Source organism: Hypomesus nipponensis, chromosome 18 (genome assembly GCF_054491055.1).
Source record: "Hypomesus nipponensis isolate SF chromosome 18, ASM5449105v1, whole genome shotgun sequence".
Classification (NCBI taxonomy): domain Eukaryota; kingdom Metazoa; phylum Chordata; class Actinopteri; order Osmeriformes; family Osmeridae; genus Hypomesus; species Hypomesus nipponensis.
In genome coordinates this window covers 4,664,606-4,687,814 of record NC_140378.1, presented here as the reverse complement: position 1 = coordinate 4,687,814, position 23,209 = coordinate 4,664,606, and the positions used below count along the sequence as shown (strand labels likewise).

The following is a 23,209-nucleotide window of genomic DNA, read 5'->3' as shown; positions in this document are numbered from 1 at the left end:
GCATTTTATAAAAATGACACAGCACAGCTGATGTGTGTGATAAAGATCAGTGAGTGTCCTTGTTTAAACACAAATTAACTCTGGTTATTCATTCCCGAGGCGTGTGTATGGACGGAGCCATATCATACTCAACAGAAAGATTCAAGATATGACTTCTGACATGCATTTAAACAGCACTATTGTTTAAATCTGGTCTGCAGTACAGACACACACACCACATCAACCTTTCGTTCATGATGGTAGGGTGACACTGCACTAATGATGTGTTTTTGTGTGCGTGCAGTCATATAGGCAAGAGCACATTAAGAGTCTAAACAGCGTAGGAGCGGATGCATTCATGCAGATCATAATTTTAAGAAATTCTATATAATAAGTAGTAGTAATAGAAAATAAACTTTCTTCTAAAATCCACACAAAGTTAAATGTTCGCCCAATGTACTGTCCTATATCTTCGAGCAATTCACTCAAAAATATAGTTGCAAGCAGCAATGAGGTGGCCAAGCAGTCACATGACCCAGAAAAAACATTTTAGACATCCTCAGACGAGGGAAACGAGTACACACAGCAAGTGTGGTGTGAATCCATCAAAGATTTGAGATACGACCCAACTTCCTGTTTGTTGGCTTAACGGCACATTTTGATTGGCTGCACCAGGCAAACGGTTTCGAAAATCAAAAAAACATGTAAGAACTTTTTTGTGGCTTGGTCTGAAGATATTCTCTGCCAAATTTGGTGAAGATTGGACAACATTTGTAGGAGAAGTAAAGAAAAAAACGTTTTTTTCCGGCCGCATCAATTCGGCTGTTGGCCACCAATAATTTACTTTCAGGGCGAAATAAGTCAAGAGCCATTACTTTGCAGTCCACATATTCTTCCAACGGTTTCAAGGCTGAAAATACAACAGCTCAGAGGAGTTATCCCCAAACTTGTACTGATATTGTAAAGTATACCTTCAATTGGTATGCTTTAACTCATGCAGTTCAACACTCCAGGCCTTTGAAACTGCCTGGACCCTGGTTTAAAGCTTTAAATCAACCACTCTATTGATGTTTGTTGTTGAGGAATGGCATTGCATTCAGGTCAAATGTATTTCTGTGTGCCAGCATGTAAGAGCTTATTTATTGTTGTTTTTGTGTGTCGTTGTTCTGTTCCTCCGGGTTTCTTCCTCTACTGCAAGCCTGAGGGGAGAGGCAGATACGCCAGAATATTTCTGTCTCTGTTCCAGTTACGGCTCCTCATTTGTACCCCTAGGCCACAGGAGCGCCCGCACACACACACACACACACAGTTCCCCTCTCTTTGTGTCCAACCTTAGAATCCTCAACAAAAGCCATTCATCCCTCAGAGTCTTTCAGCTCTATTAGAAACACACTGACCTCACGGTAAATTCAAAACAGAGTGACTCAGTACTCCAATACTTCTCAGAATAGAGGATGGGCTTAATCTAAGAAGAATAACTAATAATCTTAAATTAAGAGCTCTCCTCAAGACTTCTCTAACAGGGGGCTCTGATCTGTTTTATATTGCGGGATAGTGCGGGGGGGTTGAGGGACTTCACGTTAGACCAGTCTCTGGATTTGATCCCCACCCCCCTCATTAGCATGTTCTCCCAGTTCATATGATGAAATGCCAAGGTTGCTGAGTTCATTTCATTCACCGCTCACTTTCTGTCTGTGAGAAAGAATGATTCGTTAATGTTATTTGATGAAGAAACTGAGAGTCTTAATTCATTCTTAGATTCAAGCATTATTAAAGAAGAAAAAATGCTTCACACATGCACATCTGAAAGATTTCAGTCTGAGTCTTATCTGTTTAAATAGCATGAGCAGACAGACCATGCAAATCTTCCGAGGTGGGGGTAAAAACCCTTGGAGGACTTAGCATGGTACAGTACAAGCATGCTAAAACAGATGAATGTCAACAGCAATGCAAATGTCTTATACTGTACTATAATTATAAGTATATACAAGTAAAAATAGTATTATTCACTATAACTTATTGAACAACTTTTAAAAGAGTAAAACTTGCTCTAAATCAATTTGAACTCAGTTTCATAGTGATAGTGTCAGGGTGGAATGGCTCTCAGATCTAAAGTCATCTTCATCAGATGGACTTGGTATCTGAAAGTATTTGGCAAAGGTATGTCAGTGAACCTGAGTAATGAAATGTCTACCAAGCATGTGCAGACTGACCACATGCGTGGTGTGTCTCAACAACAGTGTGTTACTGACACACAGCAACAAAAACACAGGCCAATGCCCAGCAAATCATCAAACACACACTAGTCATCCACATTAGTCATGTTTTAACGACTTGAAGATTACTATGGGATGAACAGTTCAGCTGCATATAACCTCTAGTCAGTCATGGGCAGAGCCCTCCTGCTCTGCAATCTGTTTCATCACCAGCGCTACCGTTGTGATGAGCCAGACACTCCTGCGAATGAAAGACAGGTAGACCACCTGATTTTATTCAGCACGCGACACAACCATTTTTGGGTTGCTTGGTTACAGACCTGGCCTGGAACTGTGGTCTTCACAGGGTGGTGGAGAAGCAGGAACGCTAAGAATTTAAAATCCGCAGCCCTTCTCCGCCTCCTCCGATGCCTCCTCTCTCTCTATCTCTCTCTCTATCTCTCTCTCTCTCTCTCTCTCTCTCTCTCTCTCTCTCTCTCTCTCTCTCTCTCGGAGTTGGCTTTCTCATGCCTGCCATCCTCTACCAGTTCTATCCCATTATTAGAAGAAACACAGATTTAGCTACATGCATGTGAGTGTCAATGATGATCTAAGGATAAAGGGCAGTAATCTCTGTCTGTCTATCTGTCTGTGGCTCGATAATCTTGAGAACAAACCAACGTATAAATGAAGTTGAAATATTTCTGTAGGACTACTGTGTGCAATGATGTGTTTCAAAATAATGATCTGTATAAGTACCATTCTCAGTAAAGTCATGTGTCTAGTGGCTTCAATCATGGTGGAAGTCTTTGTGTAAATAATGCCTGTTATCAATTATTATTGCAAAAGTTTTGTTTTCTATCAGTAAGACAGATCCCTTTAAAGAATACCCCACTTATTGTGGGGTATTCTGTTTGACTCATCTATTGTTTTCCAAAAGAAAGTTCTGATGCTTGTAACCACACCTGCTAAAGGTCAGGAACTGTTTGATCCCAAACACTCATCCAAAAGCACTTACTCTAGAAACCAGCTACACACATGCATAAGAACACACACAACACACACTATACAGACACACACACACACACACACACACACACACACACAGGTCAATGCTCTCTAGACCTGGCACATCATAATAAGCTTGGTTAACCAAGTATCTAAGGCCCAGAAACCTTATTTCATCTTGATTCAATGTCAAATAGCAGTATCTCTCTCATATACGTGCACTCATGGACATACACACACACACACACACACACACACAATTGCAGAATGGAACGGGCACTCAGTGCTATGTTGTTCAGTGCAGCAGCCTAAGGATGCATGAGTAATGAAGAAAGTCTGCCCGACTACAGAATCTATTCCCTATGCCTTCTTGTCCCCCCTCACACACACTCATCCCCTGTATCTATTACCGTCAGCTCCTCATAATCCAGAAGACAAAAGTTAAGGATGAAGACAGAAAAAGTGAGACATGTATAATAGTTGCAAGCATTGGAATTTGAGAGAAAGAAGCATGTTGAAAATATTTAACTGCGGCAATGCACATTCCCAGATAAATGGGGTAATTTACATTGATAAGGGACATCCTTTAAACCATATAGGCTAACCAGAACTGGTTTTGATGGGCCACATTAAAGATGAGCCAAAAACTGTTTAACAAAGAAACCCAATATTAATTGTGTGTGTGTGATAAATGTAGACCTATTGGTTGAATGTCATGCTAAAGTCTTACTACACACATTATGTGAGTTTGCTACAGTGTTTAAGTAGGCTATTTTTCATTTAGTGTTGCAGCTTGTCATATTGCGTTAGGCAGTCACAACAGCTAATAAAAAGTGTCATTAACTATCTATTCCTATTAGCGCTAATTGCGACAAAACATTTGGTAAGAGCTACGTGTAACACAGGTGACAAGCAGGGCATCTTCGCTGCCCTGTGCAATTTAACCCACGGTCTAGAAATCTAGGTTACGCGAATTCTCTTCACCCACGGTGCGCGACATGAGCCAGCACTTCTCATGAGAAATGCGCATTCGAGACAGGACAACCATGGTTAGAACCTGATATGCACGATTATGGGTTTTTGCTCGATGGTCTTGACGACTGGTTAGGCAACGTGTTTCATTAGTGGTCGCTTCCTGTGAATATTATTTTACACGGGACATCCCATATCGAAAGTCTTCATCAATAATGTAGGGGAACCTACTGCTTAACGACACTTTCACAATGCTGTAAAAACATATGTAGATTCGTGTCTTAATGTCCCGGTAAGAGGATAATAGGCTAAGCCTATTTGTTAACATGAAATTCGTTTAGACGAGGCTATAGGCTATCTTCTTGCTCATTGCTGGTCTGCGTCTGTCCCGTTTGCGGACACCCGGTCAAGATCATCACAGATATACATTTATGAAAAATAAGTGTAGCCTTAAACTAATACCTCTTGAAACACGACATTAGGCCTACATTTTTGCTAAATGTTGAAGATATTGCGGAAATAATGCAAAAACATTCCAGCATCTCCGGCCTTTCCCCTCTGTCCCTCCCTCTCTCCCCGTGTTTTCCTGTAGCTATACATCCGGGAGGGGAGAGTCTAGCAGGGCAAAGTAAAGTTATGATGCAGAGATTTTAAATGTTGAAAAGAATACTACTGTATATTGTAGCGTATTTCCATGATGTAAATTGATACAAACCCAAATCATAGGAGTTGCGCTACCTAGGCTATAATACATCGTGGCCCGTACAGTACAGGTTAGTGGGGTAGGCAGGTATAGCGACTGAGATCAAAACTTAATAGCCTATGATCGAAGTAGGTGATAGTAGGCTATAACAATAGGAAGTCGAGAAACATCAATCGTTTTCTTATGTCGAATTTCTCTGTGGATAATGCAGGATGCCAGTTACACCTGCAACGACATGTTCGAACAGTAGCCTAATAAAGCATGAATCCCCGACAATGGTATTCTGTGAAACAGAAGGTTGTCACATTACAAGTCGACTATTATTTCCACACACATAACCTATAGGCTATAACTGCTTTATAGAAGTGGAACTGACCTGGTAAATTATTCGGATGCAAATGACAATATTATGAATTAAATCCTTTAGATTCCGTTAATCCGGCACGATTATCCACTGCGACAAGTTAAATACCGTTGTGGTGGATATCAATAGCCCACAGTTTCGTATGAAATAGGCCTAAGTATTCCCACCAATAGCTATTTATCCAGGGTAAATTGCCGGGCGTCTTCCCAGTTTGATCTCTGGAAACGCGTAATGCTAGGCTACATTTTTGTTCTACATTTAAATAGTTAACAACACACGGTCCCGTTCGGTGATCTGATCTCGGATCGCTCTGGGATCCCAAGAGAAAGCGATAGCGTGATCCCGGAAAACACCGCAAGGGGCGTGTGTGTGTGTATAGGTGACTGGTGGGGGGTAATTAATTAAAGGGATTTTTTTCCAAATATAGCCTATAGCCTACTGCCAAACATCTTCAAAATCCTTCTAAATAATTAATGGATAGAAATATCATCCATAAATTAATTCCTAGTGGAAATATATTGGTAGCCTACCATGTTTTGTTGATGTTTTAGGCCATCCAAATATAATATAGGTAGCCTATACATCAATACTACTCAAATTGATATAAGCAAAAAATGAATTAAACCTACTGTTGCTGGCTCTTGATTTAGGTAACTGTATCTCCATGTGAACATCTATCCTGTGATTTCATAAATAAAGATTGGTGTTCCAAAGGTCAAACGTCAGCCTATCACATGTTCATGCACATTCAGTAGCCTATCTAACGTTTTTTCCTCATTGTGTGATCTTTCAAATTCCATTAGCAATGCTCAAATGGCAGAAAGCAAGAGAAGGCTCACAGAGTTAAGGGGGCACTATTAGACCCACCATGGGGAGATTAAGAGGATAGACATCAGAGGGTTAGTGTAGGGATTACCGTCAGATAACAGCTCTAAAAAGTATATCCACAATGAGATTAAAGGAGACCTATGCAGATTAGTGTGTTTACTGCTCTGTGGTAAGTGACTCCCTCACTGTTCTCTCTGTCTCAGGATAACTTACATTGTACAGTGACATGTGAATGAGGTTGCCATCTTGTGGTAAATGTGATGTATTACCAGAATGGCTGTAAAATACATGATTGAATTTAGCATATCTACATGTTTTGATGGATTCTCTTGTGTTTTCTTGTAGCCTACTTGATTTGTATTACTTTATGTGGGCTTACTAGACCCTGGTCTCAATGGTGATTCATTGTAGTCTCAAATCTAAATTAAGGAAATTACCAACTGATGCCCCTCCTCTGACCTCACTGTTGGGTTCCAATGGGCAGAGCAACTTGCATGGAGTGTTTGTGCAGTGTGTGCACTGGTGAGAAAATCGACCTGTTATTTAGTCAGTCAGTGAGTGATCTCTCTCCTTTAGCTTTTCGTTTTTTTTCAAAGGGAGTAATTAGCATCCACAGTAAAGCTTCTGTTTGTCATGGGAGGAAGATGATATCCTTTTGGTTTAGGAGATTTCAGGTGGTCAACTAAGAGTTGGTGCCACAGTCCAATGGTAGTGTTTGAATATGGTGCTCAATGTGACCAACAAAATACAACCTTTACAAACATTGCAAGAAATCCGATATGCTGGCTGAATGTAGAATCATATTCTCTGCTAAACACAATTACATTAAATAGACGCTCTTATCCAGAGGAACTTACAATAAGTACAGGGACATTCCCCCGAGGCAAGTAGGGAGAAGTGCCTTGCCCACAGACACAACATCATTTTGCACAGCCGGGAATCGAACCAACAACTTTCTGAATTATAGCTTGACTCCCTAACCGCTCAGCCATCTGACTCAGACAAATGTTCTGGTGCTTTGTGTGTATTATTTCCCTCAGAAAGAAACATTAGCTACAGTTATGATTAAAGCTATACAGCTACTGGTAGGTAAGTGTACATTCAAGTTCAAGTCTTTTATTGTCACATGCACAGAACAACACAGGGTAAGACTGGGCACTGAAATTCTTTGGACAAGACAACAAAAAGCAACCTGGCATAACATGACATATAAGTACTCAGAACATAGGTTACACCTATGATAAGCTAACATATAATACAATAAAACTCCTAAATATACAAAATAATAACAATACAGTAAAATAAACCTATAATAAACATAATATCTTCTACTAACCTTATAACCTATACTAACCTAGAGACAAATAGGGTACGATTAGTGCAATATTGCTGATTGTGCAACTAGTAGCTGAAAGTACAACCATTAGCTGAAAGTACAACTAGTAGCTGAAGTGACAGTGTTTAAAGTGACTAGTGTGAGTGTCGACAGTGTATCAATGTCCATATCATTCAGAAGCCTGATGGCCCTTGGATAGAAACTGTTGTCCAGTCTACGTGTGCAAGCCCGAATGCTTCGGTATTGCCTGCCAGAAGGCAACGGGGTAAAAAGACTGAAGGATGGGTGTTAACAGTCTCTTAGGATCCCGCCAGCTTTCCTGAGGCATCGTGTGTGGTAGGTGTCCTGTAGGGCAGGGAGCTTCCTGCCGATGATGAACTAAGCAGACCGGGCCACACTACGTAGGGCCTTGCGGTCCCTGTCTGTGCAGCTCCCATACCACACTGTGATGCAACCAGTCAGAATTCTCTCTATAGTGCATCTGTAGAAGTTAGTGAAGATGCCAAACTTCTTCAGTCTCCTCAAGAAGAAGAGGCGTTTCCGAGCCGCTTTGACCACCTTGTTCGTGTAGGCAGACCAAGTGAGATCATTGCTGATGTTCACCCTGAGGAACCTGAGGCAGCAGACCTTCTCCACTTCAGATCCGTTGATGTGTATGCTCTTCCTCATAACGCCTCCTATAGACCACAATCTTCTCCTTAGCCTTGCTGACGTTGAGAGAGATGTCTCGTTTTGCAGTGGCTTAAAGTGTCGCTAAAAAGATCATCAGAGTCATTAGATATATTATCAAATGAATGGCCAAAGGCCAGAAGGCTGACATTTTGTCAAGATAAAGTTTCAAATGAATGTTTAAAACATGAACGTTTTAAACTCGCCGGGTGTATTTAAGGTACTCGCAAAGAGTCTCATGCTCTAATACCAGAGCTATCCAGGATTACCATGTAGTATCCAGAGGCATTCTCATAAGGGACCTTTGTGACAGTATAAGTTTAAGTCTACAACATTGGTGAAAGTTTAAAATGTGCATGTTGTATTGAGACACACACAATTAGGTGCTGCTGGGAGTTGAACCCAGGATCTCCTGTTTACGAGACAGGCGCTTTCGACCAGCTAAGCCACAGCACCTAACAACCTGAAAGATTGGACTCAACTACTTGAAGCCTCTCAAAGTGATGGCTCGGACTGCATAATGGAAGCGCGCCCAACGTGGGGTTGAACCCACGACCCTGAGATTAAAAGTCTCATGCTCTACCGACTGAGCTAGCCGGGCTTAACTTGTTCCAAGAAAATTATTATCGTTGGGCAATTTTGTTACACTTGTAGTTTCAAACGATTGGCCAGTGTCCAGAACGCTGACATTTTGTCCAGATCAAGTTTCAAATTAATGTTTCAAAGGTGAATGATTTAAATTCGCCTGGTGTATTTAATGTACTCGAAAAGAGTCTCATGCTCTAATACCAGAGCTATCCAGGATTACCTTGTTGTATCCTGAGGCATTCTCATAAGGGACCTTTGTGACAGTATAACTTTAAGTCTACAACATTGGTGAAAGTTTAAAAAGTGCATGTTGTATTAAAAACACACACAATGAGGTGCTGCTGGGAGTTGAACCCAGGATCTCCTGTTTACGAGACAGGCGCTTTCAAACAGCTAAGCCACAGCACCTAACAGCCTGGAAGATTGAACTCAACTACTTGAAGCCTCTCATAGTGATGGCTCGGACTGCATAATGGAAGCACACCCAATATGGGGCATGAACCCACGTCCCTAAGATTAAGAGTCTCATGCTCTACCGACTGAGCTAACCAGGCTTAACTTGTTGCGATAAAAGGCATTATCACTGGATACTATCATTGCAGTATCAAATGAATGGCCAGTGTCCAGGAGGCTGACATTTTGTCCAAATATAATATCAAATGAATGGCCAGTGTCCAGAATGCTGACATTTTGTCCATATATAGTATCAAATAAATGGCCAGTGTCCAGAACGCTGACATTTTGTCCAAATATTGATTATTATGTAAACCATGTTGAAGTCATTTATAATAGGCCTATTTCCCATGCACCTGCTAAATAGGCCTACATACTTTTTTGACACAGTTTGAAATATAGACTTTAATCGATAGTCTCACGTTAGCGCAGCACGTTAACGCCGATAACGGCCACCACAATTTTTTTCTTTGTATCATTAATTATATTAATTCAAGTATATAATTTATTAGGCTATGATCGATTTTCTATAAACTCAATTGTTGGACTGATAGTGGTAATAAGTCAAATATAGCGTCCAGACAGAAAGTCCGGGGCATCATCGTTTTCCAGTCGGATCTGTGTTACAGGAAGTTGGACCATTGTTGTAGGATTTTTTCCACTACGATCTACAAATAAGGAGGTGGGCGTGTTGGGTTATGTGAAAAGCGGAAGATCAGCCTTGTTGTTAGTATTGTCAACTCAGGGCAGCGTTAAGTTTCGCCAAAAATGTCTGGAACTATGAAGACATTTTACGATTTTACAGCAAAGTTGCTGTCGGGCAATATATTGAATTTGTCATCATTACAAGGAAAAGTTGTCCTTGTCGAAAATGTGGCGTCTCTCTGAGGCACTACAACCAGGGACTATACCCAGATGAACGAGCTCCATTCGAGATTTTCCGAAAAGGGGCTTGTGATTCTAGGTGTTCCCTGCAATCAATTTGGACACCAGGTAGGCTACCTGTTTCCCATTTTGTGCAAGGACAGTTTAGGATTTAAACAAAATCCCTTGAGCGAGAGCCTATTTGGGTAGCTGGTGAAAAAGTGGTTATGCCTTCAATGTTTTCTCAGCTGCCAATGGATCAGTCATTGCAAATTAAGATATTAAACCTGCAGTTATCTTTAATTTGGTTGGCTCCTTGACATTATACTGCTATGTGTAATTGTGTTAAAAGTTATTGTTAACATTGTACAAACCAGACAATTTTTTTCAACAGGAGAATTGCAAGAATGATGAGATCCTTAAGGCCCTTAAGTACATCCGTCCAGGCAATGGCTTTGAGCCTAAATTTCCTCTTCTTGAGAAGATGGATGTGAATGGAAAGGATGCCCACCCCTTGTTTGCCTATCTAAAGGAAAAGCTGCCTGTTCCCAGTGATGACTCCATGGCCCTCATGACCGACCCCAAGTTCATCATTTGGAGCCCAGTCTGCAGGAATGACATTGCTTGGAACTTTGAGAAGTTCCTGGTTGGCCCAGACGGAGAACCATATAAGCGCTATAGCAGAAAGTTCCTGACCAGCGACATTGAGGCTGATATCAAGGAGCTTCTTAAGAGGGTGAAATAAACTGTCCAGTACTGGCCTCTCTGGTGGTAGTAGATATGTGTGTTCCAACACTGGAATTATACTGAGCGGCTTTGCTCTGTTAATCTTCAGTCACACATTTGCCACAGTTATGCTATCCCATCTCTCCTGTTGCCTGCACCAACTGCCATTGCTGCATTTGTCATAATCCTTCAGTCGTTGCTCTCCTGTGTAATGTGCTGTTGTTGGTTAGCCAAGTTTACTAAATGAAGACACTCCTTGAAACCTTGCGTGTGGAGTATCTGATGAAAAATGTAAATGCCTAAACCTAATAGTAGTTTATTATATAGTATAACAAAGACTTGAATGCAGCAAAAATAAATATGAATTTAAAGAAACTACTTGTATTTTTTATACATGTTGACCCAAATTGATTTATTGAGGGTTTGTTAGCTACAATGTGGTGTACAGTATAGGCTTACAAGTGGCACAATTTAAGTTAATTCTATTTTAACAACTATTTAATTATAGTAGCACACCTATTAGTATTCAAAGTAGCACACCTATTAGTATTTAGTAGTTATGGTCAAATAATCTGAGATACAGTGTGCTAAAGAGTTGAGTCAGGGCCTACATGATGAGAAAATTCAAGCACATATCTATTGCCAGTGGACATACATAATAGGCCTACAATGTTACTAAATCAAATAAATGACTAAACAGTCTGCTGACTTAAGATGTGTTTTCTAGGCTGAAAGGGACAGCAAGAGGTCATGCTCAGGGGATTTACAGAGAACAATGAACACATGGTGAAGAGCTCAGTGAAGATAGGTTAAGAGAGATACATAAGTTGCTGAACACACACAGGATGCACAAAGTCGAGGAACATTTGTATCCAGAACACAACGGGAAAATGTTAACAGTTTATTCTGTGACTTTATCGCCAGAGGGCGCTAGTAGATTTGTTTCAATGTCCCGCCGGGTACTCTCTTGTTTCTGGATGTTGTTGTTGTTAGGCAGGTTGTTAGGGGGTACCATGGGAAACTGCTAGAGCTAGCTTAGCTTGGATTCTAATATATAAATATATGACACTTTACAAAGTACTCTAGTGGCAGTTAATAAATGGAAGCATTGACTCTAGACTAGGAAAGTGTGTGTGACGTTAGCGAGGGGTTAACGCCGGGGTTGCAGTCTTTTGTGCAAGTGTAGCTAGCTACTGTAACTGGCTAAATCAGATTGAGAGGCGCTGTGGCTGCATACAATACAGTCATTTAAAGATGGGCGAATCTCAGGAAAGCCTTCAGAACCCGTGTAACGAATCACTGTCGTATATGCCCCCGCAACTGCCACCGCTGCCGGGGCGAGAGCGACTGCAGATTCAGAAAAGCAATGTCTGCTCAAGGGCTTATTTCGTGGTGGTCATGGTTTTCTTCCATGTGTACATCATAAACGTCATTGCTCTGCTACTGTACGTGCACTACAGCAACGGACCCCCGGACATAAATTCCGACGATGGCTCTCCTACAGCTGGAAGTCCTCTTTCCCGGTCTGACCAACCACTAGACACTGATTTGGATGATCGTCAGAGTTTCAGCCTGCCTCGCATTGAAGGAATAAGGGTGAGGAGCAAAGACGAGAACAATCAATCGCGTGTAGCCCATTCCATCTACCACATTTGATCATCTGCAATGTTATACACGTTTAACTCATTCAGTTTACCATGCATGCACTCTTGCTACTGTCTTTGATGAGTCCAATCCAGTATAATGTTATTAATGTGACCTACTTGTCCATAGGTGGGTCATGTTCAGAAGGTGTATTTGGTGCCAGACAGAACACACCAGATGAAAACCTTGAGCCTCAAGCCTCTGCTCTTTGGTAAGCCTACTGACGGTGTCTATAATGGTCAATTGAAAAGTAGGCAGAGATGACTAAAACAATCAAATGGCTAAAACAAAAAAGCACACAGATGCAACTTTAATTATTATTTTGACACATGGTCGTTTATTTCCCTGACCCGGAAGAAGCCAAACAAAAAACCATACTAGATGTTAAGTGACTGTTTTTCTATGGTGTAAAAAATATAGTTTGAGGATATTTGCTTATAATTTATAGATATGTACATTTTGCAGAAGACATATAGCATTATGACCCCAGCAATGTTTTGAAGCTCAGTAGCATGGGGTTCTGCCGTCTACTCAACCCATCTCGAGCCCCATAGCTTTAGTTCCTGCACCGGTGTCTCTTCCACTTGCGTGCTGCCACCATCAGATTCCGGTCCCGCTTGTGCCAGGCAAAGGCCTTGTTGACCACCAGCCGCTCCCCCTGCATGGTCCCCGTCACCAAGAAGGTGCCGCCGCGGGGCTGGCGCCGCGTCATGTTCCTGACGCAGGTGGCGTCCCTCTCCAGCCACAGCTGCATGCGTGAGCGGATCTGGCCCCCCAGCAGCGGGCCGTGCTTCAGGACCTCCAGCCTGGAGGCCAGGGTGAACTGGGTCAGGCTCGCCTGGCTGGAATGGAGCCTCGTCAGGCGTAGCTTCACCACTGGGGAGAGAAGGAACGGGTCATGCGGAGGCCGCTCCATTCAAGAAGTGGCTCGTGTCATATGAATCTGAGGGAACACGTCTCGATGGGATGCCATAGGGAGCCGGAGACCCTCAAGGAGGGTGTGGGGTCGGGTCGCTCACCAAAATCACTCCTACAGAAGGTTTCCAGCAGGTCTTTGGCTGAGGAGGCCTCCTCGAACTCACAGTCTCGACAGCTGGCCTGCGGTACTGGCGAAACGTGCCGCGTATGAAATGGTTAACGTCTCTCATTCGAAGAGATGACTGGGTATGTCGTCAACGTGTTTGTGTTTGTGTGTGTGCGTCTGTTGTGTCACCTTTGTGCCCCCTTGCGCCGACGCTGACGCTGGCGTTGGTGATGGATGAGATGCACATCAGGTGGTCAGCAGGAAACTGGTCACAGCGTAGAATATCTGGCCAGGGGTAGCCATAGCAACTCATGATTGGAGCACAGCTGTCCCTCACAGCCTCGCAGATACTCCTGCAGGGTGAGACGAACCTGGGGACAGAGAGAACATGACGATGGGAAAAGGAAACCAGGATGGGTTTGAAGATGGGGGATGGTAGAGAACCTCCCAACATATATTTGTTGTCAGGGTCTCTTGTTTGGAGCCTTTTAAAAAGGCAGCAAACAGACCTCATTGTAATACTTGTAATTCTAATACATTGTATTACTATTTGTAAAGTGGATTTACAAGTAGTAATTTCAACCACAGCAACAAAAATATGTAGAAGATCAACTATTATCAAGTTTTTAAGTCGAGATGAAACTTTTCGGTAGTATAACTTCTTTATTGTGATATTCAGCAGAGTGCAAGGATAGGTAGGCGGTACATAATGTTGGGATACATTTGATTTGACTGTGGCGAACACTCATACTGTTGCGAGCTAGCTAACTAAAGAATCTTAGCTCTGTGCTGTTAAAAGTTGAAGATTGATTGATGAGTGGATGTCAGGATATTATTGTTTGAAATTGGTTGGTACAAGCTTATGTAAGCACACACTCGTTTTGATAGAAGAATACAAATAAATGGTTTTGTGTTTGGGGGGCATACATTGTTAAATAGGTGTACAATGACCGGGGATGTGAACTAAAAGAGCTAAAAATATGTTTTCTTTTGAGCTTGACTTGACTGAAAACACTTGACAGACACTGATCAACCTTATATACAGTCACTGGTGAACATGTATTTCACAGAATTCCACATTATCTGGACCTGGGAACTGTCCTAAATTCCTCATTTCACAAACATCTCCCGAATACGTCTCAAGTTAAAGTAGCTGTCGTCGTTCTATGTCAGCTGGCTGGGCAGTGTGTGCATACTTACCTGTCCAAGCAGATGGGAGCAAAGAGTGAGCAGAGGAAGATGCGTGCGTCGGGGTGACACTCCCTGGCGAGCAGGGGGAGCCAGCTGGCGCTCTGCTGCACGGCCTCCCCCGGCGACTCGTGCCCGAGCAGGTTGGGCATCCTCATGGTGTCGTAGCCAATGTCCTGGCAGAGGGCCATGCCAGACGGAACGGGCACACAACGAGAGGAGCCGCGCGAGTCCCACTGCCCGCCCCCGCCGCCGTGTGACAGGGTTGACCCGGAGAGAACTCCCGCTCCGGTCCATTCGTCGACTTCACTGCCGATCACAATCTCTATCTGGGACTCGGCAGCCCCGAGCCGAGCCTCAGCTTCAGCCCCAGCCCCGGTCCTCACCCTGGATCTGGCCCTCACTTTAGCCTCGGCCCCACCACCAGCTCCAGGCCTCAGGACGGAGGCGTAGCCAGACCCTACAAGAAGCAGGAGGAGCAGGACAGGCACTGGAATGTGACGCCTCTGAAGGGAAGAGGAGCGCGATGGAGGCGCAGACATGTTGTCGTCGTTGCTGCTGCTGTTGTTGCCAGGAACCCGGGTGGATATTCCAGGGTAGGAGAAGTTGAAGAGGGCTCCTCACCTGTGTGTGGTGAGATGTGGTCTTCGCGGGACAGTGAGTGAGTGAGTGAGTGAGTGAGTGAGGAGAGACCAGCATAGGTGTATTTATACAAGGCGGCGGTGATGCACCACCTCTCTGTAGGCTTTGGGTGCATTTGCATAGCGGGGGAAGGGGAGCTAGGGGGTAACAATGGTTGGTTGGGGGTGGGGGGGTGGGTGGGTGGGTGGGTGGGTGGGTGGGGGGGGAATGGGGTGGGGAACAAGGGAAAGTGCTTGAGGATCCGATGTGTTGCTCACCCATTTGCTGAAGTGTGTGGGTGTGTGAGTCAAAGATGTCGGGGGTTTGTGTCCGTTATGTAGTCATTTGAGTGAGTTGTCCTGACTTTGTGGTCCTTCCGTCCACACAGCTTGAAATGAGGAAAATGAGTTCCTCCCATGTCACGAACCCTTCCGTTCTCCCCCCCCCCTCTCCCCCTCCCCGCAAGCAAGGCTATTCTATCCTTCTATGACCCTATTGCTCCTTATCTCCCCCAATCGCCCTTCTTACCAAGTGACATGCAAGTTTTTAGACCTCGTCAAGAACACATCCTTGACAAGAGAGAGTGCAAGAAGCCTGTAATTAGCAAACAGACACATTTACCAGTTTTCACTCTAGTCTTGGTGCCTGTTTGTTTAATTACATGTGACTGTGTACGTCTGCATCCGTCTGTGTGTGTGTGTGTGTGTGTGTGTGTGTGTGTGCGCGCGCGCGCGAGAGAGAGACCCAGCATGAGTGTGTGAACATGCGTGTGGGACAGGGAAATGTTAGTGTGGCCCCGCTGTGCAGTAGTGACCTGATTCCTGTCCCAGACAAGCAGGTCACTTCCTCTCTGGAGAGAGAGAAAAGAAAGAGAGAGAGTGAGGAGGCGGGAGGGAGGGAGAGGAGGAAGGCTCAGTCCTCTTCATTCAGATTGTGGGCCCAGGGTAATGAGGCCTGACTGGACAATAGGGATTAGCCAACTCTCTAAGTACAGTATAAAGGCCCCAGGGGTGAACAAGGCCTCTACTGTACTGGCAGCCGTCTGCCTGGAAGCGTTTCATTAGGGTGGATTGGTAGACGCACATGACAACTAGGCAACTCGACAGGGCATATCGCATGCCCATATTTACCTGGTTGTGGTCATGGGGTTATTCTTGGTATGTGCAAGACACCCAAAGTCATGCAGTGTAAGGTCACATGTAAAACTAAGCCTCCGGTCACGTCGAAGGGGGTGGAAATGGTGGACGAGATGCTACTGACTCCGTGGGGATCTCTGAAGGGTTCGTGACGACGCTACTCCCCCACATACCAACTAATACACAATCAAACCGCCCACTCACACCCAGGGGAGGACAACAATGCAGCTGTGCTCCCAGTCCCCTGTGAGAGAGACATTCAGCGCCCCGGGGTCATTAGCATTGTCAATGGGCCTGGCCACACCGCAAATTGCTCTCTCGAGGGAGGGGGTGGGTGCGTGTGTGTGCGTGTGTGTGGGGGGGGGGGTCGCTCATTATCCTCATATCCGCATTCACTTAAGTATCCTCTTTGCGCGCGCACACACACACAGCTTCACCTGCTTCAAAATGACACCGAGAGGCATGGCCCCTTCGACAGATACGGCAGTGGAAGTCTTTGGTTGACAGGCTGTTGAATAATATCTCGTGCTGGGTGCACTTCTATTGCGCTGTGTCCAGTGTACTTTGTGCTGTTGCCCAATGTTGATGATCTTTTCCCTTTCTTATATCCAGACAGTGACTTACTGATCCTCTACGGTTTAACCTGATAGGTCAAGTCTGATGAAACAGACATCCATTCAGTAGTTAAATTGTATTGGACATAATAGACTCTACAGGTCGATAATCAACTAAGCAAATCCATTTGCAGGAGTAATTTGAAAGATTCCGTTTGCACTGTTGACTGGGATCTTTGTCCCCTAATCCACTCACATGACATTTGCTCACACTCAATCACTTTAAAATGAGAATGACTGGATCACCCGCCAATGAAAAACTACCCGATGGTCTTTGTTTTTAGACAGTTTGTTGTTTGTAGTACAGTAGTCTTAACAGTGCTGTGACATATGCGAAAGCTGTGTACAGGAACAAATCTTGGTACGTTACCACATCTATCGAGTTAGGAGAGTGTTTTTGTGTGTTTTGTTGGAACCAACAACAATTCTGAAATGTTTCACCATGAGTAAGCCTAAAATCTCACAGAAAAAGTGGGTTTGCTGTTACACTAACAGTTCAAAGGTGTCGTGCAAAATATGTGCGACACTGTAATCGCCTGTTCTTCCTCTTCCTGTCAGAGATCCCAGGCTTCCTGTCAGAAGAGGAGTGCGGCGTGGTGGTGCAGCTGGCCCAGCTGAAGGGGCTGATGGAGAGCCAGGTCACACTGCCCTCTGGTGCCCAGGAGGAGACAGGGCAGCCCCCGCTGTCACTGAGCACAGCGGAGATCTTCAGCCTGCTCGACCTGGACCAGGACGGGTTCCTGCAGAGGGAGGAGGTTAGAAGGAGGGGAGGGCTGGAGGTGGGCTGAGAGAGAGAGGGATGGGGAAGAGCTGAGAGAAGAAGCGTGGCAAGAGAACCTGGAAATTGCAGGCAGAAAAGAGAACAAACATGAGGCAGAGAGAAGGATAATTGGCGTTAAAATGGTTCAGCTGGAATGTGTGACTTTGGAGGAGCTGTACGAGGTGAAGCCGATCTGGCCGTCGTCATCCAGGTCGTGTGTTTCTGTTTCTTCTGTCTAAGATCCTGAGTCATTCCCGATCGAGAGAGGGCACGTGGCTCAGTCCCGAAAACCTACGACAGACACTCACAGGCCTGGAAGCCAGCCCAGCAGGTTAATGTTTGTGTGGTGACCGTTGGGATGAGCATGCGTGTTCGAAGTATGTCCATCCCAGTCTGTCCGTCTTACCTTGGGGAGCAAGAGTTTGTGTGTGTAAGGTTGAGTATGAATGTGGGTGAGGGGAGACGGGCGTTTGTGTGTTCCAGTCTGGAAGTGCCCTATCGCATCTCATTAAAATCTCTGACCCCCTTCCTTAACATTTCCACCGGATCCCCCTCCTCCTCCCACTCCCACCCCTCTCCAGCCCAGGCACCCCAGAGCTATTGTTTCGGCTGGGGCGCGGTCACACAAGGGTAGGGGGGCCGGATGTTCGCTCAGGCGAAAGTAAAGGCGTACAGTAGTACATGGCGGAAGAGGGGGGGGGGGGGCAATGGGAAGGAGAAAGAGTGTGACTACACGGACTAGTACACAGGAATATAAAGACAATGAAGGGGCAGAGCAGTCACGGAAAACGCCAGAAAATGGAATTCCTGAATAGGATTTGTGCCTCCGTGTTCCTGCAGGTGTGCTGAGTTTGGAGGAGTTCCGGCGTGTGTGTGACAGCATGTCCCAGCAACCCCTGCAGCAGCAGCCAGGTGGAGCCGGGCAGGGCCAGCCCAAACAGAAGAGCAAGCACACGTGGCTGTACCAAGGCCCGGGATCCCACCACGTACTGCACACACTCAGGAACAGGTAGCAGACACAGACAGTGCCTGTGGAGAATCCAGACCAAAAAAGTCACCCTTTTCAACACCACAGCCTGAGTGAAATACAGCTTTTTTTCCCCGCCTTTAGTGTTGAAAAAACACGGTGCACATAGGTTTAATATTAAGAATATATGTATGTATATTTATATTTATTGAAAGGCCATGCACACATTCAGAAGAATATACATTATAGTAGCTATTGCAAAGCACGCTATTTGCTGAAGATTTATTCACAAGTAAACTAATCTGGTGGACGTTGTCCACCCTTAAATTCATGACACACCTTAAAACAGTTACCAGTTTAACTTTAGTGGAGCACGGGGGTAGAGGACCTGTTAATAGTGTAGCTTGTGCACACTCATGTAGGCTATTACAGCAGGTTTTTTGATGGTTATGACCGCTTTCTTCTCTCTTCCTGTCTCCAGGGTAACTCGTTTGACACGTCTTCCCTCCCCATTGGTCGAGCTGAGCGAGCCCCTTCAGGTCGTTCGCTACGAGCAGGGAGGATTTAGTCACGCCCACCATGACAGCAGCCCCTCCCACTCAGGAACGACCTGTGCACACACGTGTCTGGCAGGAAACACATCTGAACTCACAGAGATCTCCTGCAGGTGTGTCCGTCTTGACGGTTCCTCTCCCTACATGCTCTTTCACATTTGCTTAGAATTTTGATAGAGGTACTAGCATTTGAATGTGTTAGCAAATTTGGTACATATTTTTCTGAGAACTTACCTGCAGGTATTTATTGAGCCGTGTCAGCATTTTCAACCTTATTTTCTACTTAAACTAAAATGAAAATATTCACAAAATTCTTACTTGGAAAATCACATCATGACCACAATCTTTTTTTAATTGAAAGCAGTCTACTCTTTTTAGTCACGGTTTGCATTGACGTTTTTGAACCGTTATCATTTTTCTTAATGATAGAGTGAATATCTCTGTTTCATCTCAGGTATATTACTGTGTTGTTCTACTTGAATGCTGTGGAGGGGGGTGGAGAGACCAGCTTCCCTGTGGCTGATAATCGCACCTATGAGGAGGAGGTGGGTGTACGTGGTCACCGGTCCTCATCAAAGTTTCAGTCCACTTCACAATAAGGGCTTTGAAAGACAGAACTACTTGTACCTCAGAAGTCAAAGCACCTCTCAATTCGCATCAGACCCAATTCGAATCTTGTCCACAAACGTGTCCATGGTAGAAAGTTCATTGTGTGTGTGTATGTTTCTCAGGCTCTGCTGCAGGGGGGGGTGGATCTGACAGACACACAGCAGCACTGCGCCAGAGGGAATCTGAGGACAAGGCCCACCGCTGGCACTGCTCTCCTTTGGTACAACCACCTCTCAGATGGAAAAGGTAAGGATTCCGACCCTAAACTTCATTTGACCTCTTCTCACACTTCTCACAGGGGCATTCTGTGATTCTTACTGCCCGCTAGGCTCCCTCCTCTCACTCCCTTCTCCTCTCACCCCCTTCTCCTCTCACCCCCTTGTCCTCTCTCAGGGTGGATGGGTGAACTGGACGAGTACTCCCTTCATGGTAGCTGCCCAGTCACCCGGGGGGTGAAGTGGGTAGCCAAGTCGTGGGTCAACGTGGATCCGGACCAGCAGCGGCAGGCCCGCTATCAGAGACTGGTGACCCACCGAGAGACTAGGGAGACGGACAGAGAGGAGCAGAGCCACCCTCACCGTCACAGTAACCTTCACCAGGACTTATAGTCAGAGCTGAGGGGGACTCTGCGGAGTACGACATTCCTTCAGAAATTCCAAGAACCATTCAAGAGAAATACGAGTAGAACGATAGTCAAAAGCAATCCTGTTTTATGACTAACATGTCACCTCAAAGCTATACACTGTAGTTAGTGTGACCAGCAAGTCTAGTCCAAAGCACTGCTATGAAAATCAAACTTTTACTACGTCTGATGATTTTGTCCAAAAATGCTTTGCTTTTTGTACTTGTTTAGGCTACTGGTAGTCATTGGTCCAATGAAGGGAACATAGCTGCATTCAGTTTAGAATGAGAGATCTGTTAGTGTTAGTTTACTGGGCATCATGCTGAGCCATATCAAATTCATAATCTGTGAATGTCTTCCTGAAGCACATTGTGTGTTTGCGTATTTAAGAGTGTTGTGGTTTTCCTTGTGTGAGCAGGATAAGCATGGCACGGACATACTCGTGTTTGCTTATTCCTGTGGCACCACAGGTGCTGTAATATTGCACTCGGCTTGAATTTCAGCTGTAGTTTGGCTCATATTTGCTCATATCTCAGGGTCAATCATTTTTGTTATACTGTGTATTTATTATCATCATCACAAGCTATGTGTATTTATTATCTGACATTTGAATTGATTTGGCACTGAATGTACATGTTATTTATTTGTATTTATTTATTGTATGTAATATTTGTAAATTTGTTGTTATACCCTTTTCACTCAGATTTAAAAACATGGGTAAAAAGTGGATGAGCTTTTGGTGTGAATAGTCCTACTAGTGTTTGGCCATGTAGGTGGATTCAATCCACTTGCTGCAATAAAATATTTCGATTATTGCCAGCAGGTTTAAGTGATTGCATGTCTTACAAATAACATATCATAATTCAAGAATTATGATTATAACAAAGTTAAGAGAACCCTAGCCTACATTTGACAAACATTACAGAAATGACATGGGTCCTAGGGGGAAGTCCAATTGAGACCAATGTCTCTTTACAACAAAACCCAGGTAAGATGACCTAAGCACAGCAAGGTTAAAGTATAACCAGGCAGACACAAATTTGCCAGTACAAACACACAATCCAATTAAAGCTTCAAGTAGCATTGAGCTTTGTCCAAGTTATGTTTGAGACTTCAATGTTCAGAGTCCATACCTGGATCTGGAGTAAAATTGTGTAACTGGAGTAAACGTGATTATTGTAACATCATTATGGTACTGTTTTAGTTTATTACAACCTCACTGTGTCATGTTCCTCATAATGTTCTCCATCCTTTTTTCGCAGACTACTCACGTGTATTATTGACTAGACTTTGTATTGATTTACTATCAACATTATCACAAACCTTTTTTCACTTCCATAAACAGGACTCAATGCCAGTTCTCCTATGGTTTCACTCCTATTCACAGTGAAACCTCTGCTTTCAGTATGTGTCTGCTGGTCACAAGAAACTTCTGGACCCTCACCTGAGCCAAGACTCCAACCCATATTTCCTCTGATGATGTTGCTTGTTTATCTCTTTGATTGAATAACGAGATTTCAGTCAAGACAGTCCTCCATACACGTATTGATGTAACCATTTATTGCCATGGAAATAGGTTTGACTTTGGCGGAGTGGTTCTGTCTAAGGGGAATTTCTTTAACATAACACAAGTACATACAATAACAAGGCGGGACTAGGCTAACATTACATTTGACATTTAGTCATTTAGGAGACACTCTTATCCATAGCGAATACAGTAAGTACAGGGACATTACCCCGAGGCAAGTAGGGTGAAGTGCCTTACCCAAGGACACAACATCAAATCGCACTGCCAGGAATCGCACCGGCAACCTTCCGATTAATAGCCCAATTCCCTAACCACTCAGCCATCTGACCACCCAGATCTATCCCAACATAGGGTAGACATACCCATGCGGACAGGACATCGAATCAAACCTAGTTTAACAATTAATGCCAATGGCTTACCCCCAGATAAGCACTGATAATCCACCTAAACCCTCAGTGAAGACAAGGCAACAACAAAAAAACGCAAAAATTGAAGAAACCGTAGGAAGAGCAATTCAGAGAGGGAACTGGGAAGGTTTATATAGGCTGACCAAGTCTAACCAGCAGTGAGTTGATATTTCATTTTATTGAGGGTCGAGTACATGAGTGTACAAAATACATGTATCCAAAATATGGCAGCCGATGGTGTCTCTTCATTCAATTCATTTGTATTGGCAGAATCCTGTTTTCTTCTGGGATTGTCGTTACATCCATTTCCACTAGATGGCAACCAAAGTCCATTTGCAATAAACCATCTGCCAGATTCCAACAGAGTTTAGATTGCGTCATTGACGACAGTGAAAGAACTTAAAACGAATACGGACAAATTTGTAAGACAGTTGAAAGAAAGTTTAACATAAATGTGTGTGTCCTGGCTCTCTGTACCCAAACATTATGACCAATCCTTGGAATCACAGCTTTTCCTGCACCAAGACTGGGATGATGGTGTTAAAGGAGGTGTTGAAATCCACAAACAGGATCTTGGCGGGATCCTGATCTAGGTATTGGAGGTCGATGTGGAGGGCCATGTTTGCAGCGTCGTCCATAGACCTGTTGGCTCTGTAGGCTGACTGCAGGGGGTCCAGGAGTGGGTCTGTCATGGTTTCAAGGTGGGACAGCACCAGGTGCTCAAAAAAGTCCACTACCAGAGACTACAGTCATTGAGTCCTGTGATCCTTGTTTTGGGGGGATGGGGAAGATGGTGGAGGTCTTCAATCAGGCTCATACTTGGCATGTCTTCTGTGAGGAGTTCAAAATG

General features: G+C 44.2%; 4 protein-coding genes and 3 non-coding genes across 8 annotated transcripts in view; 2 read left to right on the top strand and 5 right to left on the bottom strand.

Annotated features, from left to right (window-relative positions):
• Positions 1 to 5,548, bottom strand: part of LOC146251625 (cyclin-dependent kinase 17-like) — a 38,313-nt gene extending 32,765 nt beyond the window's left edge. For both annotated transcript variants that reach the window (XM_084679730.1, XM_084679731.1), the window contains exon 1: positions 5,234 to 5,548. The gene's annotated coding sequence lies outside the window, so the exon portion shown is untranslated. The remainder of the gene's footprint in view (positions 1 to 5,233) is intronic.
• A 2,887-nt stretch (positions 5,549 to 8,435) lies between these two features.
• On the bottom strand, positions 8,436 to 8,510 carry trnat-cgu (transfer RNA threonine (anticodon CGU)). The gene has a single exon. It is a non-coding gene; the product is annotated as a tRNA-Thr (tRNA).
• Positions 8,511 to 8,583: 73 nt separating this feature from the next.
• Positions 8,584 to 8,655, bottom strand: trnak-uuu (transfer RNA lysine (anticodon UUU)). The gene has a single exon. It is a non-coding gene; the product is annotated as a tRNA-Lys (tRNA).
• Positions 8,656 to 8,975: 320 nt separating this feature from the next.
• trnat-cgu (transfer RNA threonine (anticodon CGU)) lies at positions 8,976 to 9,050 on the bottom strand. Its single transcript has one exon. It is a non-coding gene; the product is annotated as a tRNA-Thr (tRNA).
• Positions 9,051 to 9,765: 715 nt separating this feature from the next.
• LOC146251621 (glutathione peroxidase 1-like) lies at positions 9,766 to 11,060 on the top strand. Its single transcript, XM_084679934.1, has 2 exons — positions 9,766 to 10,088; positions 10,354 to 11,060. The coding sequence occupies exons 1-2, from the start codon at positions 9,864 to 9,866 to the stop codon at positions 10,702 to 10,704; spliced, it is 576 nt and encodes a 191-aa protein (XP_084536060.1). The 5' UTR covers positions 9,766 to 9,863; the 3' UTR covers positions 10,705 to 11,060.
• A 453-nt stretch (positions 11,061 to 11,513) lies between these two features.
• Positions 11,514 to 21,243, top strand: LOC146251619 (transmembrane prolyl 4-hydroxylase-like). The gene is made up of 9 exons (XM_084680360.1): positions 11,514 to 12,281; positions 12,459 to 12,540; positions 17,471 to 17,667; positions 17,913 to 18,003; positions 18,513 to 18,681; positions 19,121 to 19,306; positions 19,648 to 19,738; positions 19,925 to 20,048; positions 20,196 to 21,243. Exons 1-9 carry the CDS (start codon positions 11,940 to 11,942, stop codon positions 20,408 to 20,410), a joined length of 1,497 nt encoding a protein of 498 aa, XP_084536486.1. The 5' UTR covers positions 11,514 to 11,939; the 3' UTR covers positions 20,411 to 21,243.
• LOC146251620 (secreted frizzled-related protein 5) lies at positions 12,547 to 15,246 on the bottom strand. Its single transcript, XM_084680362.1, has 4 exons — positions 14,554 to 15,246; positions 13,543 to 13,724; positions 13,349 to 13,435; positions 12,547 to 13,205 (listed from the first exon to the last, which is right to left on the bottom strand). Exons 1-4 carry the CDS (start codon positions 15,081 to 15,083, stop codon positions 12,886 to 12,888), a joined length of 1,119 nt encoding a protein of 372 aa, XP_084536488.1. The 5' UTR covers positions 15,084 to 15,246; the 3' UTR covers positions 12,547 to 12,885.
• Positions 21,244 to 23,209: the final 1,966 nt, after the last annotated feature.